This window comes from Sturnira hondurensis, unplaced genomic scaffold (assembly GCF_014824575.4).
Source record: "Sturnira hondurensis isolate 20B ecotype Veracruz unplaced genomic scaffold, ASM1482457v3 Scaffold0022566, whole genome shotgun sequence".
Classification (NCBI taxonomy): Eukaryota; Metazoa; Chordata; class Mammalia; order Chiroptera; family Phyllostomidae; genus Sturnira; species Sturnira hondurensis.
Genome location: NW_028095197.1, coordinates 3,409,674 through 3,430,728, shown reverse-complemented (window position 1 = coordinate 3,430,728; position 21,055 = coordinate 3,409,674). Strand labels below are relative to the sequence as shown.

General features: G+C 37.0%; 1 protein-coding gene across 8 annotated transcripts in view; it reads left to right on the top strand.

The window, feature by feature from the left end:
- AGTPBP1 (ATP/GTP binding carboxypeptidase 1) overlaps positions 1 to 21,055 on the top strand; it is a 142,462-nt gene that overhangs the window by 35,961 nt on the left and 85,446 nt on the right. For 6 of the 8 annotated variants that reach the window (XM_037035826.1, XM_037035822.1, XM_037035825.1 and 3 more), the window contains exons 3-8: positions 1,835 to 1,959; positions 8,637 to 8,704; positions 12,814 to 12,877; positions 13,264 to 13,410; positions 15,343 to 15,474; positions 18,082 to 18,175. In XM_037035826.1, the coding sequence (XP_036891721.1) occupies positions 1,835 to 1,959; positions 8,637 to 8,704; positions 12,814 to 12,877; positions 13,264 to 13,410; positions 15,343 to 15,474; positions 18,082 to 18,175 (630 nt within the window). The remainder of the gene's footprint in view (positions 1 to 1,834; positions 1,960 to 8,636; positions 8,705 to 12,813; positions 12,878 to 13,263; positions 13,411 to 15,342; positions 15,475 to 18,081; positions 18,176 to 21,055) is intronic. The other 2 variants (XM_037035827.1, XM_037035828.1) reach the window with 2 other exon arrangements.

Genomic DNA, 21,055 nt, shown 5'->3' with positions numbered 1-21,055 from the left:
AGGTCTCTACCTTCATGGAACTTATTTACATCATTTCAAATAGTGATGAAATCTATGGGTACATTTTAATATTCGAAGCTGAGGGGCTGATGGAGAAGTGGGGATGTCTTCAGGTAAGTGACCTGAAAGGAGGAGTCAGCCACATGTTGAGAGGACAGCAAGACTTAGAGGTTGGGGCAAACTTACTGTATTCTGGGAACTGGTAGATGGCCACTGTGGCTGGACCCCAGTGCACAACACTAAAAATAAAGTGTTAGAGGTAGATGGAGTCCAGGGGGTCTAGGGATTGTTAAGCTGTGATAAAATAATAAGATTTTACTTAAAGTCTGATGGGAAGTCATTGAAGGGTTTTCAGCTGGATAGCAACTTCATTCGATTTGTGGTTATACAAATCTGTGTGGTGATAAAATGGCAGAGAACTGTACTTTCCAGTGTCAGTTTCTTGGTTTGGCTGCTACCCTACAGTTAGGTAAAATTTAACCATTGAGGACACTAGGTGAAAGGTCAGGGACCATTGTACTAGTTTGCAGTTTCCTGTAAATCTTTATAATTACTGCAAAATAGAAAGTGAAAAAAAAAACCCCCACACTGTGAAATGAATTATTGGGCAGCAGGAATGAAAGCAGACTGGTTAGGAGACTGTAATCTCCTAGCGAGAAATGCTGATTGCTTGGATTTAGTCAGTAGCAGACATGGGTGGAGAAGCAGATGGATTTGAGATAAAGAGATGGAGCAGGTTTTGGGTTCGTGTGTGGGAAGGGAGGCCTGTATTTTTGTCTTGAACAACTGATGGTTTCATGTGATTTTGGGAAAGTTAAGATTGGGAGAGGAATAGGCTGAGAGAAGGAAACAATTTTTTGTGTGTGTGTTGGGTTTGTTAGGTTGGGTAAACTATCAGAAACTGAGGCTGGAGTTGAATGTGGGAGCCAAGCAGCAAGTAAATGATAATTACAGCTGTGGGAGTAGATGAGATCACTCAGGTCAGAAGAGGGGAGAGAGTGGAGAGATGAGAGCTGGGGATAGAGCCGCAGGGGTGATGCCAGGGTCTAGACACGGGTGTCCAACCTGCAGCCCGTGGGGCACGTGGGGCTCAGGATGGCCGTGAATGTGACCCAACGCAAAATAGTAGATTTACTTAAAACATTATGGATTTTTTTGTGATTATGTGTCACAATGTATTTACATGTGTGACCCAACACAACTCTTCTTCCAGTGTGGCCCAGAGAGGCCAAAAGGTTGGACACCCCTGGTGGAGGTTTGTCAGAGGAAGGACATCTAGAAGGAGTGTGGTGATAGGAAGAACATCAGGAGAGTATGGAGCCACTGAAGCCCAAAGAAGAAAGTGTCTTTAGAAAGAGGGCACCATGCGCCTGGGATGCTGCTGAGACACGGAGTAGGATGAGGAAAGAAGCAACCAGGAGGTTTCGGGAAGACCTCAGGGTGCAGAAGGCAAGCTAGTAGCTTGAGAAAGTGAATGTTATGTGGGGAAATGGAGAGAGCAAATCCAGACTTTCAGGGCATAGCAGAGAATGGGGTAGCTAGTGGGAACTCCTAGATCATATCTGTGTGCCGATGGGTAAGATCCGGTTGAAAGGGAGAGAAGGTGGTGAGATACTACTTTCAGAGAAATATTAATTGGTGGAGCAAATACCTAAACATGCTGGAAGGGCTGGGGGCCAGAGGAGTTGTTCTTTGAGTCTCAGTATACCAGCCGAAGGGGGTCCTTGAAAGGCAAGCCAGAGCGTATCACTCTTTGGCTTGTAAACTTCCCATTTCACTTAGTGCAAAAACAATGGTCTTTATGTGCCCTAATTTAAAGCGGTGTTCTTTTTAGCCTTAACAATAACTCTCGGATTGTCGGACTCCTGGCTCAGCTGGAGAAGATCAATGCTGATTCTGCGGAATCAGATACTGCCAGATATGTCACATCAAAAATTCTTCATCTGGCTCAAAGTCAAGGTAAGCTTTAATCTCTTGGAATGTTTTTTTTTTTAATTCTTTAAAAGTGGATGCTAAGAATGTTTAAACTTTTGATAGATGATTTTCTATAAAAATTGAACTTTCTCAAATAGACTCAAGAAGTATAACATGGAATAACTGAAAGAAATTAATCTTCAAAGCATTGCTTCTAAAAAAGGGTGATGTTACTTATGTATGAATTCCTTTCCCCCCATCAATATTCAGTGCTACCAATTCCAGTGCTACTTGTTTTAGGATATGCAGGCTCTGTCATTCGGTGGCTGGGTGACCTCAGGAAAATTTTGAATCTCTGGACTTAGTGGTACCATCTCTGAAATAGAGATAAAAGATATTATGTTGTTATTATTAGTTTTATATGAGAAGCATGTAAAAAGAATGTTTAAAATGTTCAAAAAATGATATTTCTATTACATGAAGCTAGTATAACTTACTGTGTTGGTATCAAAGTCTTGATAGAGTACAAGAAAAAAAATACTGACTTTACCCTTGTGAACATAAATACGAAAAATTCCAAATAAAATATTAGTGAATTAAGTCTAATTATACATTAAGAGATAAATGTCATTGCTAAAGAGCACTTATTTCAGGAATGTAAAATGGTTTAATACCAGGAAATATTTCTCAATTGGTGCTAAAAAAAAGGGAATTTAAGATTCTAAAACATGTACTTGATTAAAAAAAGCAACAAACCTGAGTTTTCTTTTTTTAAATAAGTGTAACACAGCAGCTACCTTAATATTTAACAGTGACACTGAAGGCATTCTGTTAAAATTAAGATCCAGATAATTCACAGTTGATATTTTAGTATATTTCATTTTTTATTTTTTATTATCCCCGAAGTTCAGATCATTGGGATAAGATGTTTTGTAGGTATTTGCTGTATTCAGGAGCTTAGTATCTATTAATCCTTTATTGTAGCCACAGACCTCTAATTTTTTTGATAATTTCCTCCTATGCAACCCATCTGTTTAGAGAGTGGTTGACGGAACTCCCAAACCCAGGCGAGGTCTCTAAAAGATTGTATTTGTTTCCAGCAAAATCTAAAATACCTGCACCTTTTAATTCAGAAAGTCTCTGTACCAGATTGCAGCCTTTGGAGATATGGGATGTAAAATGGTTTAATGGCAGGAAATATTTCTCGTTGATGCTTATCAACTAAGGCAGATGCACAGGATGTTCATCGTATTAGTGCAAAGAGAGATGTGCCAGCTGTATTCACTGTATTACCCTCAAAACGAAACAACCAACACAAACGAAACATCCCCCCCATCTATAGATAACACTGGGTACCCCGTTTCCACTAGTGCGGACTTTTCCCATCACAGCCTGGAGGCTCCTGCTCAAACCTAACTGCTGAAAGCGCCCCCAACCAGGCCCTTACCAGAGACCGCCCTCCCTCCACCCTGCCAGCTCCGTGGGGGTGTCTGGCCCCTGAGTGCTGCTTCCTGGGGTTGTGTGTACAGTGGCTGTTCACAGTACCTGTGATTAACCGGCTAACACAATACGGGTTAGTAGTGAAAGATGTTCCCATTTTACATTCCTCTCTTATCCTCTACTGTCTTCTTTTGTGCATTGTGTTGGTTTTTAAATTTATTTATTGATTTTGGAGAGAGACAGAGAGAGACAGACAGAGAAACATCCATTTATTGTTCCACTTATTTATGTATCCATTGGTTGTTTCTTGTATGTGCCCTGACTGGGGATCAGACCCACAACCTTGTTGTGTCAGGGTGACACTCCAACCAACTCGATGACTCCACCAGGGCACTGATTTTTTTCTTAACTTAAAAAAGATTTAAGTATTTTCTTAGTGGTTCCTGAAGGGATTACAGTATGCATTGTACTACAGTGAACTTTAGATTAATACTAACTTAATTCTGGCAAAACATTGGAACTTTCTTCTAATATAGCACCATTTCTTTTTCCCCCTGTTATTGTCATATGTGTTATATTTAGACATGTTAGAAATGCAATAATATAAAGTTACAATTATTATTTACCCAATTTTATGCCTTGTAAGAAAGTTAGGAGAAAAAAGTAAAAAATTCAGTAGATTTTGAATGCAGAGAGGGAGAAAGCTGAGATTTATGTCCTGGGAACTGTCTGCATTTTGCACGTGGCTCTGAGAGGGTCCTGTAAAAATGACTAAGTGCATCCGCAATTATAATTTTTATGTCCTCCTGATGAATTTGCCCTCTTGTCATTATGGAATGTCATTCTTTATCTGAGGTAATTTTCTTTGTCTTGATGTTTATTATTTTTGATAATAGTATATCCCCTCCTGCTTTCTTACGCTTGTTGTTTGCATGCTTTAACTTTTCCCACTCTTTTTCTTTGACCTTGTTTGTATCTTTGAACCTAAAGTGTGTCTTCTATAGACAGAAGTCTGACATTCTCTGCCTCTTCATTTTAGCACTTATTTTGTTAACGTTTAGTGTGATGTTGATTGACTTAGGTTTGTACATTTTTTGTTTTTATTCTTTGTTTCTGCCTTGGGATCTTATAGATCCATTTATATATTCCTTTCTTGACTATGGTTTTTATATGTATCACATCTATATACATTATAAGCACTACAAGACAATTTTTGCTTTAGACAGTCATGTGCATTTTAAAGACATTAAGAAAGAACTAGTTTTTGTATTTATCAACTGTTTACTGTTTCTGAAGCTCTTTATTCTTTTCTGAAGACGTGAGTTTGATCTGACGTCATTTCCCTTTTGCCTGTAGAATCCCCTTTGGCAGTGTGGCATTGCTAGTAGTGCGGGTCTGCTGCGAGAGGTTGTTTTTCTTTTTCTGACAATGGGTTTATTTTACCTGTTTCTTGAAGGCTAGTTTTATTTAATCAGAATTTTGGGTTGACAGTTTTTGTCTTTCATTACTATAAAGTGTACTTAAAATAGTGCTTCCACTGTGTATGGTCTCTATAATTTCAAATGAGACATCTACAATTTTTGAATCTGTATTTTTCTTAAAGTAATATATCTTTTTTTCTCTCTGGCTGATTTCAGGATCTTTCTTTAGTTTTGGTTTTGAAAAGTTTGGGCATAGTTTTCTTAATACTTATCCTGCTTGGAATTTGTGAACTTCTTGAATCTGTGCACTTGTGTTTTCACCAAATTTGGGAAAATTTTGGTTTAATATTTTTTTACTCATTCTCTTTTTTGGGGGGGACTGTAATTATACATGTGTTAGACTTTTGGAGATTGTTTCAGTGGTGTTTTGAGGCTCATATTTAAGCATAAGAGCCTCATGCTTAATGCTCTTATTCAGACTGGTAATTTCTGTTTTTTTATCTTCAAGTTCACTGCCTCTTTCCTCTGCATTCTGCCATTATGTCTCTCTGATTATTTCCATAATTATATTTTTCTCTTCTAAAATGTGCATTTTTTGATAGATGGTTTCTATATCCTGCTATGGTTTTCTGTCTTTCACTGATTGTGAGGTTATTTTTCTTATTGTCATTGATCATAGTTACAACAGGTGCTTTACAGTTCTTGTCTGTTAAATACAACATTTTGATTATTGAAGGTGTTGAAGAAAGCATGCCGTGGTTTAAGAACTCAGAAGGACTCTACTAAAAAATGCCAGGAGAGGAAGCAGTAGTCAGCAATGTTAAGTAACTCTGAGGGTAGTGAAAATAAAGACCTTTTTGATTTGATAATTAGTAACTTACTGATCATAATGAGAGTACTTCCAGGTGGTGGGGTTGGAAGGAGGATTGTAGTATACTGTAATGTGAGTGGCAAATGAGGTATTGATGGGGAGTATAGACACCTTGTTTGGGGAACCTCACGGAGAATGAAAGGGGAGAAGGAGGTAGAGAGGGAGGCTTGTTGAATGTGTGGAAAAATAAAAAACAGTGTGTCAGTAGAGGATGCACACACAGACTCGTGAGTAGGTAGAAAGGATGAGATCCAGAACACAGCGGAAGGGACACTTCCTCCTTCTTGCCCAGACTGGGGAAAGGAATATGAGATTATCGAAGGTTTGATACAGAATATATGGACAATTGATCCTTTTGCCTCAGCTCATTGAGGAAGATGTAGGTACTGAGAGTTGGGACAGAGGTCTAGAGGTTGAAGACTGGGTCAGATTTGGGATAGTTATGGGTTATTGTGGGATGTACGAGTGTGGTGGTGGCTGTGAATTAAGTGAAAGGAGCAGTTTTGTGTTCCTAAATGAGGTTGGAATGGCGAAGTTTTGGTACTAACAGTCTTGAACGAGGAGAAGACATTCCTGTGGCATTGGTGTTACTGTGATACAGGAGTAGAGACCGCACATTTTAGCTTTTACTTTTGTATGAGGGTTTGTATTGGGGCAGTTAAGGAGTGGAACTTGGAATCCAGGTTAGGAAAGCAGCGCTCCTTTTGATGAATGAGAAGTTTCGGTGAGGGTGACAGTGAGGTTTACACAAACTGTAGAAAGATAGAAGGAATGGGAATGTTAGGCTCTGGTCTGAAAGTGAGAGATGGAAGTTAAGACACAGAGGTGGAGCAGTTTGAGGTCTGAGAATTAAGAGAGTTGATAAATTGGAGCACAGGAGAAGGATTTTGTTGTTAAAAGGTCAAGAAACTATGGAACTAGGTGTTTGATAGAATCGTCCCCGTCGAAGTGGAAGTCTACCAAGAGAATTTGGAGGGGAACAGGACGCTGTGTTGCCTCTGGTGTTGACGTAGTGTGGGGCGTAAACTAGATGATGGCGGGTGTTGTGGTAACGGGAGTTGGAGGCTGCCCTGCACTGTCCTCAAAGGAGAAGAGGTTTTTTTTTTCCTTGTTTGTTTCCATGAAGGTGAAAACATGATAGTTTGTTGGTAGCGGGATCTCAATCTTTGGACTATTTTATGTGATGTTAATATTGAAAAATGATTTGAATTTAATATTAAATCAGTGGTCTTATTTTAAATAGGATGCATTGTGGTAGATACTTAAATAGTACTTTTGTGTTTTGTAACTTAATACTTTGGTGGTGGCTGCTGGGCTGGGGAAAATGGTGAAGGACAGGTTGGGTTGCCAGAGAAATCATACTTTTTAAAAAGGAGAAATTTGGTTTTAGAAACATTAATGTTTTTCCTTTTTTTAAAATGCTACAGACAGTTGTCATTCTTTCTAAGCGTTAGTAATGAGACAGCAGGGGGCAGAGAAGAACAATGTTTTAGATCTTTGTGTCACTTATGGGAGTTCCTGTTTTGAAAGATTAAAAGGCTTCTGTAAGTTTTACAAAGTCCCGTTACCTGGACCTGTGATGATGCACGACAGCAGGAGATTGTTAGTTTAAAAATAAATATGAATCTAACATCCAGCATATTTGTATTGTAGGGGATGTTGATAGTTGTCATAACAACACTATACTCTGACCTCTCTGTAGTGCATTAGTTCCTGTCTTTAATAACATCTAATTTAGAGTAATTTAGTTTTCAGATGGATATCTAATGGTTTCTAAAGCTTCAACCAAGTCTGAGATTTTGTGACTTGTATTGAACATCCCATGTTTCATGTTCTTGTGAAGTTGAAGATGTATAATTTTTATGTATCACAACTATACCGTATATAACTCTTTGCTCATTCACAAGGGAAGTCGAACAGAATTTGCTTTGGGCAGAAGTGTAATGTTCTGAAGGCCAAGTATCACCCCTCCCCCACTCTTATCAGGGCCTCAGTGCTCACCAATCTGCTCTTAAACTCCCTTGACTATCCCCATATGGAACAAATTTGGTACTACCAGGCTCTTGAACTTTATTGTGTGTGTGCCGTATTGAGAATAGGTTGTGCTCCCTTTTTAAAAATCTCAAAATGAGAAACAAATGGCATTGTCATCCTGTATTAAAAGATTTCTGACACTAGTAATCTAGGTGTGGAAAAGTTGGAGAAGGGCATCAAATGTCTTGTGCAACAGTGTTGCTGAAAGAATGATTACTGTGACCCTTTTAGAAGTGCATTAAATCAGGAGAGACTGTAAGCTTTGGGTTCAGAAACACCTTTGGGTCACCTAGTCTCTTACTTGCTTGATGACTTTGTGCAGGCTTTTTCTTTCTGAACTTATCTTTGATGTATGAAAAGAGTAGTTTTTCTCCCAGAGGGTAACAGTGAGTCATAAATGAGGCATAGTGTGGTAAAATAAAAGCAATAGTAAATACTAGTTTCTGTCCTAAATGGTGGCTTATGATCTACCTCTCTTTTGTTAATCACAGGACAAGAATTGTGGAAAGCTCTAGTGTTATTATTGGAGATCCAGAATTTTATAATAGTATTAATTCAATCAAAATATTTAAAATGGTACCAGGTTTCTGTTTTTACCAGTTTGGTGGAATGTTTTCCAGTTCTAGTCATCCAGATGATAAAGAGGCCTGCCATTACACTCCTTTCCCACCTCCAATGCCGGTATCTGCACTGTGTGAGTGAGTTTAAGGTTTCAGGTGGGCAGACAGGAGTCACGTAGTACCGAACAGGAGCCGTGACGAAGTATGGGGAAGATCTCGTGAACTGGAAATCTCCAGAGGGTAGAATTAGCCACACGAGAGTGAGGAACGAGTGAGAACCAATTTACAATGTTTACTAGGCCCATGCAGACTTGTTTATTCTATGTTAGCTGTATAATAAAAGTGTATGTGATTTTATTTTATGTTTTAGAAGAAATTCTTTTTTCCACTTTTCAGAAAAAACAAGGAGAGAAATGACAGCCAAAGGTTCTACAGGAGTGGAAATTCTATTGTCAACATTAGAGGTAAATCACTTATCAACTTTAATTATGTAACTATTAATATCAACTAGTACTGAAGGAAAAAATGTAAATGAAGTATAAAATTTTTATCCTGGAGGTAAAGCCAACAAATGGAAGTTTATTTTATGTTTCAATTTAATATTTAGAATGGTGACATAAACTTTCTAATATGTATTAGGCAAACCTTTAAGTATATTACCCTATGATTATCATGATTGTCATCCTGTATTAAAAGAATTTTTAAAATTCTTTTAATTCATATACTTTTTAAAATCTTTACATGCTATTCTAATTAGTAATAGGAAATAAAGCATTAGCTATAAATAAGCTTTTAGCTTACAATAAATGATTGGTATTAGAAATTCTTTTTTTTTTAAACAGACTTTATTTATTTATTTTTAAAAATATTTTATTTATTTATCTTTCGAGGGGAAGGGAAGGAGAGAGAGAGAGAAACATCAATGTATGGTTGCCCTTCGTGCGTCCCCTGCTGGGAGTTGGCCTGCAGGGAACCAGCCTGCAACCCAGGCATGTGCCCTGACTGGGAATCGAACCGCGATCGTCTGGTTCGCAGGTCCGAGCTCAATCCACTGAGCTACACCAGCCAGGAGAAATTCTTATTTTATTATGTCAGCTGGTGTATATTTGTGATTTAATTTACTGTATATATATATATATATACTGGTTGAATAAGTATATTGTATTTGTAGAAATTAAATTTCTGTGTCCGTGTAAAAGTTCTGGGTGGATGACCAGGATACATTCAGAATCATGTTATTCAGTGCAGTGTTAAGAACGGGGGTGAGTTAGCACCGTTGTGTACCTCACATTTACACAATATTATGTTTCAAAATGTATCTCAATAAAACTAGAAACAAAGAACAGGGAGTAAGTTCGTGTTTGTTGACGGGAATTACTTCCTATCAAAAATGAAATAAAGCCATTGTTCTGACTTGATCTGTCAGTTTAAAGCAAATTTCAGTAGAAATACCAACAGTTTTGTTTCTGTAATTCAATGGGAAAATAATAAGCAAGAACAGGAAAGATATTTCTGAAAAAGAAGAGAAATGAGAAAGTACCAACTCCACCAAATATCAGAGAACATTATAAAACTTCAGTAATTCAGATAATTTAGAAATTATGTGTGAGTGGTTAGTAGACATCAGTGTAATAGGATAAAAAAAATCCAAAATGAAATGAAAATGCTTGTGGGAATTTAGTGCTACTTAATGGAAGGTAGCCTTTCAGATCAAGGAAGGACAGACAGAATGATTACTTAGTTAGTGGAACTGGGACAAATTGGTAGCCATGCAGAAAAGCATAATGTTGGATTCTTACTTCCTACACCAAAATAAATTCCGTATCAAGCAAATAATTGAAGCATGGAAAGTAGAATCAATGCTAGAGGAAGTAACGAGGGGAATTTATAAATAATTTTACAACAGGGAAGGCTTTTCTAAGTAAAACACAGGATCTGCAATAGAAAAGATTGGTAATTTAACTACATTAACAAAAGCACATGGGGAAAAAACACCACAGACCGTTGGCAAACTGAGGAAAAGTAGTCAACTTGTATAGTTTTTTAATCCTGACCTGAGGACATGCCCATTGATTCTAGAGAGAGAGGAAGGAAGGGACAGAGAGAGGGAGAGGAACATGGATGTGAGAGAGAGTCATTGGTCAGTTGCCTCTCGTACATGTCCCCAACCAGGGACCAAACCCATAACCCAGGCACGTGCCCTGAACAGGAATCGAATCCGTGACCATTCTGTTTACAGGATGATGCTCTAACCAACTGAGCCTCACCAGCCAGGTCCAAATTGTATAATTTCTTTAACATATGAAGAACCTCCACAAATTAGTAAAGTGAAACTCATCCCGATATAAAAATATTAACAGACAGTTATGAACAGACAGTTCCCAGAAAAAGAAACACAAATTTCACTTAAGATTGAGTATCATTGTGGTTCCTTCCCTGCCATTTTCCACCCTAGCCCGTTTGCTCATGTTAATATTACTGAAGTTAGCAGAGGTGCGAGGTCCCAAGTTACATTTGGGAAATTTGTCTGGATAAGGCCTAGACATAATGATGCAACCTACATTCAGGTTATAGGAGCCTGAGCTCAGTCGCACAGCTCAAACTTAGTGATTGGTTTGGCAAAAAAGTCCATTTAGTTTTTTCCTTAAAATAAAACACACCTTTTTCATTCTTATTAATAACTTTATTGATTTGGATATTTTGAGTATGTCAGCTGTCTCCCATATGATGTAATGTTGATTGTTCTCAGTTAATGTCTTGATTTGATCACCATCAACTTCAACTGGTCTATCTGACCATGGAGCATTGTCCGGTGAGAGATCTACAGCATAAAACTTTGCAAACCACTTTTGACACGTTCAGTCAGCACAGCACCTTCTCCATACATTGCACAAATCTTTTTTGTGTGTGTTTCATTTGTGTTTTTACCTTTCTTGAAATAATAAAGCATAATATACTGAGCCCTGGCTGGTGTAGCTCAGTGGATTGAGTGCAGGCCTGCGAACCAGAAGCATAATTACTGAAAATGTTTTATTTTCTTCTATCTATAATATTAACGTGGCTACACAAAATTCCCCAATTCTAGTAAGTTTTATTTTAAATGAATGCTGTTATGACAGCTGTCACAAGACAGTCTAACAAAATTGTTTCTAATGAAGTTAAAGACAACCGAGCATTACTAGAACCATCTCACAGACAAACCCAAACAAACTTTTTGGCCAACCCAATACAGAAGGGCTGGAAAACGTGGTTTGGCTCTGTATCTAGGAAGAAGATGAAATCAGTTTGCTGAACACAGAGCAGTATTGCTGCCACAATCCACTCTTTAAAAAAAATTTTTTTGTATTTTTTTTCATTATTGTCTCTTTAACAAATCTTTATCCCTCTCATTCCAAATTACTCCTCAGTGAATCAGTGGTCCAGTTAATACCTCCAATGCTAAGAACAAGGGTGTCTGGTTATGCACAGTCCTCCCTCTTGTGCGGATGGAGCCCCTTGGTTCCATCAGTCTGTGAACTAAAATGCTGAAACAGGCAGCACTCCTTCCCTTTGGAAAGGGGAACAGTGAGAGCGGCACACCAGTTACTGAGGCACAGCGATTCCCAGTTTCTGCTGTGTGACATTTTAAAACTCTCTGCTCTGGAGGTGAGGCGGTTCCTCGAATAGCCTGTGCTTCTGTTCTCTGTGTGGTTTTTAAAATTCAGACATTGCTTATAAGAGAAATATGATGAAGTACATTTTTATCAGATTGGTTGTTCAGACTTTGGGAAATGGTTGCTCCTCTACATTGTTGGTAGAGTGTAAATTGCTTTATGAAGAGGAATTTGGTAATATCTGTCAAAATACTGATATTCTTTGACCCAGAAATTTCAGTAATTTATCCCACAGAAAGTTGTAATTAATCCTATGTAAATATATGTAGTTTTTCTTGCAATTTTTTTTAATAGAAAAGGTTTTCCAAACTATCATTTGTTACATAAACAGTGGTTACCTAAACATTGGCTTAGCCATGTAATGGAATGTTTCCTGTAGTCCTTTAAAAAAATGAAAAAACTGTCTACCAGTATGTAAAAATGTCACTGTGCGAAACAGTATCTGTATAGGGCAGTGTTTGGAGGAATAAATCTGTATATGCACATCTGTTTACAATACATGGATTTCTTTTATGTGTGCATGTCATGCTTAGGCAGATATGTCGATCGATAATGCAGTTGCCTTCTGAGAAGGGAGCTAGGTGACTGGGTAGGCACATACTTACATTGTCGTGCTTTTTATATTTTGATTCATTTATTTGTATTGTCATTTGGGAGAAAACGATGAACTCACACGACAAATTCCTCTTGTAATACTGTTGGTACTCTGAAAGTAATAGCTGAGATTATTTGCAAAAGTTCTTAAGGCGAGAAGAAGAGACTGAAGTGATACGTGAGAATAGCAGAGCTCGAAACATTTGTTCTTAGAGAAATTGGAAAGGTCTCCTGTAAAAATGCAGATAGTTCCCAATAGGAAGAAAAAAGTTTGGGAATTACAAATTCGCAGTGGTTTAATAAAGCAAATAAACTCTTTATTTCAGAACACGAAAGATCTTCAAACCACACTTAATATCTTAAGCATTCTTGTTGAGCTGATGTCAGCCGGTAAGTTTTTTTTGTCCCCCTCAATTTCTATTTGTAAATGGTGATCAACACTGCGTCATGTGCACTTTTTGAGGACTCCCTGGTGCTCTTATAGAGGCTATTCTGAGTATTGAAATTTGGAAGCCGGTGTGTCACGCACTTGTTGCTTTGTCTTTGTTGTCTTCCAGTGCTCCTCAAACCACTCCTGAAGCCTTGGACATGGAGTTTGGGCATCGCTTGTATTTACTCTCTGTACTATTTTCTAACTAAAATAAATGGAAAAAAATGTGATTTTATGGTGTTTGATTTTGGAAGTCTTTAAATATTTCTTGAATGCTAATAAGTTGTATTTGATATTCTTTGGGAAAATTTGCTGTTTAAGCAAATTAAACAAAATTTTTTTTTAGGTGGAGGTCGAAGAGCTAGTTTCTTAGTTGCCAGAGGTGGTTCACAAATCTTGTTACAGTTACTTCTGAATGCCAGCAAAGACTGTCCCCTGCATGAGGAGTTAATGGTGCAGATTCATTCTATTCTTGCAAAGATTGGACCAAAAGGTAAGGGCTTCACTTGCATGATTATCAGATCTAGAAGCATCTTTGTGACATGGATTCTCTGTGCCTTGAAACTGGTCAGTTTTTAAATCTAAAATGCTAGGCTTCTTCTTAACTTTAGTCATGGAGTGCTTTCTGAAGTCAGTTAGTGACCCGCAAGAACTGAGGGTCCTAAATTCGTGGGGAATTCCATTGCATGTGGTGGAAAGAAGAAGAAATTTAGGTTCGAATCACACCAGTGTGTCTTGGTGTTTGTGTGCGCCTGCGTGCATCTGTGTGTAAGGGATGCACACGGCGGGGATGTTGTGGAGGCTAGAAGGATGAGTCAATGGGAATGCTTCGATGAAAGTGGGGGTAAACCTGCTTGCTTTTCACTAACAGCCACTTTTGTACTGCGTGGTTTTAATGCCCAGAAGACTTACAATCTAGTTAAGACCAAAAGAGACATAAAAAATTTTAAGATGGTTTATTACAGTAGTAAGGCATGCAAAATATTAAAAAATAAAAAAGGAGAAAATAGTATAACGCAAAGGAAGAAGCTGATTTAGGTTAGGTTGACAGAAAAAGGAATCCTATGAATAGAGTGTAATTATCTATGATTCCCTGAACTCACAATAGTAACTTTTAAGAGTTCTGCTATTGCCTTGTGGCGCACATATGGGTTTTAGACTTTGGGGTATTTGGTCAAATGCTTATTCCAAAAAGTTGTATGTATGTATGTATGTATGTATGTATGTGTGTATAGCATGGATGTCATATGTGTTGTATAAATGTTTATTACTTTTAACAGTTGTTGTCTTAAATAAAACATCCTTGAAGATAACGTTAATTTTCAGGGTATCTTAGGAGGCTTTAAGACTTATTAAACATATATCCAGTTTATTCAAGAGATATGTTGTTAGCTGTTTAACTCATATTTGAGTTTTAAGGGCTTCTGAGATTTTCGCTGAAAATGAAAAGCAAGAGAAAACCTCATTTATTGGTGAATATTATCATAGCACACTTTCTTCTCTGTTTAGAACTAGGTTATCTTTCTTTTTCTTTCCATGCAATTAAATTAAGACATGGATGTATTATATTTGCATTTTTTAAATATCCCCTTTAAGTTATAGCCCATTTATTTTATTCTCCTTTACACTTTTCAGTTTGTGCTATTTCTGTTGTTATTTGTCCTGGTTTTGCATTTTTGTCATCTTAGGACACCGTGCAGTGATTTCTTCAGTGATGCTGTGTTCTTTTTTTTTTTTTTCCTTGTGAGATGAGAGTAATTTTCCTGCAGGAATATTTAGTACATTTTGACTTAAAATTCCTGTTGTTGATAAAATAACTCTGCTTGCTAGTCCTGCTTTCTTGTTTGGTTTATAACCTTAACATTCTTAAGTTCCTGTGATCCAGATTGTTTTTATGTTTTAATCACTTTGTGAGAATAAAAAACAAGACCTTCTTCTCTTCCTTTCCTGTATTAAAAATCAGATCCCATTAGAAATGTATTTGGTAACATTTGTTAGGTTATTTTCTACACAAGCTGTTGATTTTTGATTGATTTAAGTCTTAAAAGAATTCCGGTAACATTAAGTAAGTGCCATTGGCACTGGGCTGGGAGACTCTCAGCCATGTGGCAGGGTTCTTCGAGCGTGCCGAAGCGACAGACCAGACATGGTCCTCTCCTGCGAGTCTGTCCTGCGGCTCTGACCTGTATCCCCTGCCTCTGTTCCCTTACCTGCTCCTCAGCACTTTTTTTGAAGCTGCATTTCAAAAGTATAAGCCGTATTTTTAAAATCATACAAGAAAATGATTATAATCTTAAGTATTTCAGGTCAGTTTTATATTTGGTAATAGGTATTCATAATATAAGTTTTCAAAATCTCATTGCTTTATGACTTCTTCATTTCATCCAAAGTTACATATGAATAAATTATGTTTTTTTTTAAACAGACAAAAAATTTGGAGTGAAAGCTAGAATTAACGGAGTTCTGAATATAACCCTGAATTTGGTCAAACAGAATTTGCAGAATCATCGCTTGGTTTTGCCTTGTCTTCAGCTTTTACGAGTATATTCTGCAAACTGTGAGTATTTCAGAGCAGTTTTTAGGTAACTCGGTCTTTTGAAGTTACAGAAAAGGGAAATTTAACCGTAAATCTAAAATTTTGGACAAGGTAAGAGAATATTTAGTATGGATTTTTTGTAATGCCTAACCTCACTACCCCAAAACTGATGTCAGGTAAGAAGGTCAATTGGCAGCTTAGAGGGAACTGGAGAGCATTATGCCGAGTGAAATAAGCCAGGTGGTGAAAGGCAGATACCCTATGATCTCACCTGTAATTGGAACCTGATCAACAAAACAAACACACAAAATAGAACCAGAGACATTGAAATAAAGAACAAACTAATATTAACCAGAGGGAAGTGGGGAGGGGGAGAATGAGGGAAAAAAGGGGAAGGGTTATCAAGGAACATGTATAAAGGACCCATGGACAAAGCCAAAGACGGTAGGTTCTAGGGTGGGAGGCGGGAATGGGTGGGTTGGGTGGGGCGGGGGCGCGTGGTGAGGTGAAAATGGAGACAACTATACTTGAACAACAGCAACAACAACAAAAAAAGAAGGTGAATTGATAGTCTTGAGAATTGTCATTAAGCCTGTAGTGAGGGGGAGAGCAGGCAGCTCATGGGAACTCTGTGGAAGACTGTGAGGGTGTTGGCAGCTGGAAAAACGGCTGTTTCTGTTTGGATTTTCATCAATGAGAGGAAAGCTGAGAAGGAAGGCATGTGGCCGAATGGTCACCTGGAGCTAATTATCTCCAGCAATCAATAGGGGAGTAGCAGAACAGCAAATAAATATACAGGAGTCCCCAAGGAAGCTGGAAAGAAGAGGAATTAGGAGAGACAGGTTCAGATGAAGTGCCCCGCCCCGTCCCCCCCCCCCCCCACACACACTCTGTCTCTCATTCATATTAGTTCCCAAACCCATAAGGTGTTGATTTTCTTTCTGTTCCCTGACTGTGGACTTGGGATGGTTAACAAAACACCTGAGATTGAAACTGTAGAGTACATGTTATTATAGAATATCACTGCAAAATAATCAAAGAGGTAGATATGCCTGTACACATGTACATGTGTCTATTTATTGTCTATGTCTGTACCTTGATAGTATGGCTACAGGTGTGCTCAGAGGAAAGTAGCTTTGAATATGTAAATAATGAACACTTCTGTAATTAAAAAGCATATAAAGAAATGAGTGAATGGGATATTTAACCAATGAAATTAGGAACAGAGTGATAAATGGAAAGAAGGGAAATGAAATAGTAAAGAAAAAAGCCTTAGAAAATAAAAAAATGGCTGATCTAAAAAAATAAAGCAACTGGATTAAAAATAAAACAGATTAGCCACTGCACACCCCAGGTAAGGGAGAAGAAAGACACAGCACCGACAAAATTAGAAGGGGTAACGGGCACTAAACACATACAGAGGAAAGTGCAATCACTGTACAAAACTTTCAGATCAGCATTTTGGGTGGCATTTTATTAAATTATCCACTAGAAGGCTAATAAGTGGTTTATAACTTTTATAATATTTGTTTAGAGCTAAAAATATTGTGCACAATTTTCTGGTTAGGTAATTGCATCTTCTGTGAAACTCTGTTTTTCTACTACAGTGCAGCTGTTTAATTAAGGTCTTTTTTTACCTGTCAGCTAGCACCCTGCCTACTTATGGTCTCTCAAATCTCTCGTCCCCAGAGTGCTGTGAGATCTAACCTGTAATTAAAATGCAGATCTTGTTTTAAAACACAATTCCACGCATGATTCAAAGTGTATGTTTTATCCATTTATTATCATTGTTGGTGTTATTTCACAAACAGTACCTTTGATCTGTCATTTTCCAGTAAATATTTGTTTCTTTGGGGCAATTCCCTATAGTTGAAAGAATGAACAGCTTTTAGGGTCCTTTATAATTGGCTTAACTTCTTTTCCAGCTCCTCTTCCCACTGGCATGTCTTTGTTCGATACTCTCCGTTTAACTGGTCCTACCCAAGGTGTTGGTTCACTACCGTTCCATCATCCACGCTCACATCCTGCGAGATTCCCCAGAGCCACGTCTGCGCCGCATCCCCCCCGCCCCCCGCCCCCCTGCAGCCCTGGTCCTGGCCAAGCCCTCCTCCTCAGTAGAGACAGAGCCCAGCCATCAGTGTCTCCAGGAGTGCCTTCTGTTTCACTGTGGACTGGGGCCTCCTCACTGTTTTCATCTAAATGCCTGACAACTCTTAATCTATTAAAACAGTAATTCAGTGTTTATTGGTTCGCTGTTTCTGTCATTGTCCTCTGCACTGTTCTCCGAGAGTAGGCACTGTTGATTTTGGTCTCCCAATCCCCATGGCCTGGTATTTAGTCAAGTTCATTCCATTTATTGAAGAAACAAATGAAGTAACTTAAAAGTACTTATTTTTAGTAGTAACATTTTATTGTTTTATATAACTTCTTTGAGAATTTCTTACAACTTCCCCTAAAAATAAAAGCAAAAAAATATTTTCAAGTGATCGGTTAAAGTAGACTTTATGAGGGACATGAGTTGCATTTATTAAACAGTTAGTATATGTTTTTGATTATCTTGCACCATGTATACACATTGCTACTTCCCCAGATTTTTAAATCATTAAATATTTTTTCTCTCCCTTCCAGCTGTGAATTCAGTATTCTTAGGGAAAAATGGAGTTGTGGAACTGATGTTTAAAATCATTGGGCCATTTAGTAAGAAGAATTCGGGTCTTATGAAGTGAGTAAATGTTTCGAATATAAACAGAGTTTTCTTTGGTTTTTCTGGGTCTCCTCATCCTGACCTGTGCAAGGAACAGTAAATTGTACGGTGGGTTCTTTCTTAGTTCTTAAATAGTGATTTTATGATAAAGATTTTCTTCAGTATGAAGTTTAACCTTTGAAAGTATATCAAAATTAGAAAACTTTAAATCATTGAATATAATGTTACAGAAATTTAGACTTTGAACAAACCTGGATATTATAAGAGGAAAAAAGATCATTTATAGAGTGTCACTCATTCAGAAACATTTATTGAGTGCCTACTATATTTCCTACCAATTTTGCAATCTTTAATGACTACTTCCTTCATTCTCACAATTATCTGAACATATTTTTAATTTATACATTTTTTTGCCAAAATAATGTCATTCTTTTTTATTTTGAGAACATTTGTAGGTCTTCAACCTCAGAAAATAAAAGCAGTGTCCAGTTTCTTGGTTATCTTAATTTTTTTCTTAAGCTATATTAGAGGTCATTCTTTTAAAAAATTTTAATTGAGCGCGGGCCTGTGAACCATACAATTGCGGTTCGATTCCCAGTCAGGGCACATGCCTGGGTTGTAGCCAGTTCCCGGCAGGGGACACACCAGAGGCAACCATACATTGATATTTCTCTCTCTCTCCTTCCTTTCCTCTCTAAAAATAAATAAACAAAATATTTAAAAATAAAAAAATAAAAAAAATAAAATATTTTATATGGAATTTTTCAAATATACATAGAGTTTACATTATAGTGAATCAAGTAATTATCTTGAGTAGTTATATTAATTGCTTATTATATGTACTTAACAACATTCTGTCATTTTTCTTTCATTTCTTTCCTTCCATGCTGTTTTAAATTTTTGTTGGGGTATTTTTAAGCAAATCCTAGATGTCATGTATCTGTATATGTGTGTGTGTGTGTGTGTGTGTGTGTGTATATAAATTCATATATATGTGTGTGTGTATATGTACAGAAATTCATATGTATAAATGAATTTCTGTAAGCAAATCTCAGATATTTTCTAATTTTCCCCCTAAGTACTTTAGTATATCTCAGTTAAATAGGTACTTAGAAAAATGACCACTATACTATAACCATACTAAAAAATTTATTAATTCCTTAATATAATCTAAAATCCAGTCTGTGTCCAGTTTTCTCCAGGTATCACAGAATGGCCATGCACACCATTTGTTTAAATGGGGACCCAGACGAGGTTCACGCATTATTCCAAACCTACACAAACATGGAAAGAACAGAATAAGAAACCTGGTACACCTGTCATTCAGTTTCAACAATGATCTACATTCTGTCATTTTTATTTCATCTTTCCCTTTCCTGCACACTTTTTTTTTCTGGGGTATTTTAAAACAAGTGCCCATTACATTTGTTCTGTTAATTCTTTTGTGTGATTACTATCAGACACAGAGCTTTTTACTTTTAGTGTTACCACAATGTAATTTCTTTGCCCAACAAAATAATAATTCCTTAATATCATGTAATATTTTTGGATTATCTAAGAAGCTTATATGTATTTTTGCAGTGGCTTGTTCAGGATTCAAATAAGGTCTATAAATTCCATTTGAGTACGAGTACTGTGTCTTACAATCTGTTAAAATCAGTAATAGTCCCCCATTTTTTTGGTTCTGTTTAGTTATTTGTTGAAGGACCTGACTGCCATTTTGTAGAATGTCCTAACATTGTGGATTAAGGTGACTGTATCCTGGGGTCATTTAAACATGGAGGTATATCCCTCAGAATTTCTGTAGACCAGTGATAGAGCCAAGAGGCTTGATTAGGTTTGAGTTCTTTTCATTCTGGTCAGAATTGTTGCAGAAGTGGTGGTAGAGACTCTGTTTTGCATCACTTAAGATCATTGAGTTGATGGGATCCCTCCCCTTTTAACCTAATAATTCAGGAATATTTCATGGCATTGCCTAGATCGTTTTTTTCTTTAGGGTTGGAAAACAGTGGCTTTTACAATTTTCTCATTTTTCCACTTTTACCAGCTATGATTCTTTTATAAGGAAGAACTTGTCCACCTTATTTGGTTAAATTCTATAAACAAGGTTCAAAACGTTTTCAGTCTTTTTACCCTTTCTGAATAAAGGTTAAGTATTTTAGTTTGTATCCTTTTGAAAATGGGAGCTAACTTGCACATATAATTATTTATTAAATATTACTTGGTGGGATGACAACATATTTATGCAAAAATCACACACAATCCTAGAGCATCTGATGAAATGTAACAAGATAAAGTCATTGTATCACAGTTAGTGAAACATACTTACAGAATTGGTTAGTGTAGTGGGCTCCAGAGACAGGCAGCGTGGGTTTGCATGTTACTCTGTTCTTTATTGGCTCCATGATACGAAGTAAGTTATGTAACTTATTACGGCCCAGGTTCCTGGCTGTAAAATGGTAGTAGTAGCACCTACATTGTAAGGCTGTTGTCAGTATTTAATGAGATGATTCCTGTAATTAGCACAGTGCTAATGTAATTAGCACTAACATTAATGCAGTATAATTAATTAAGTTATGTAGTAATGTGCATGCAAATAAATCCTAATGAATACTAAAATATATTCCTTATTTTTAATTTGTATACCATTTTTCTCCCTTGATCTTTAAAGTACTTTATAGTTTATCTTTTATATAATGGTTCTGATCTTCCACTTAAGATCTGCATTATTCTATTTTAACCAAATTACCGAATCTAATATAAAATGTCCCTAGAAGAAACATTTCATAAATAATTTTTATAATATAAAACATGGAATATGTCCAAAACCATGTACAAACCTGTGGATCTAAACTTCTGAAAAAGGAATATTGTTACATAAATTATTCCTTAATTCTT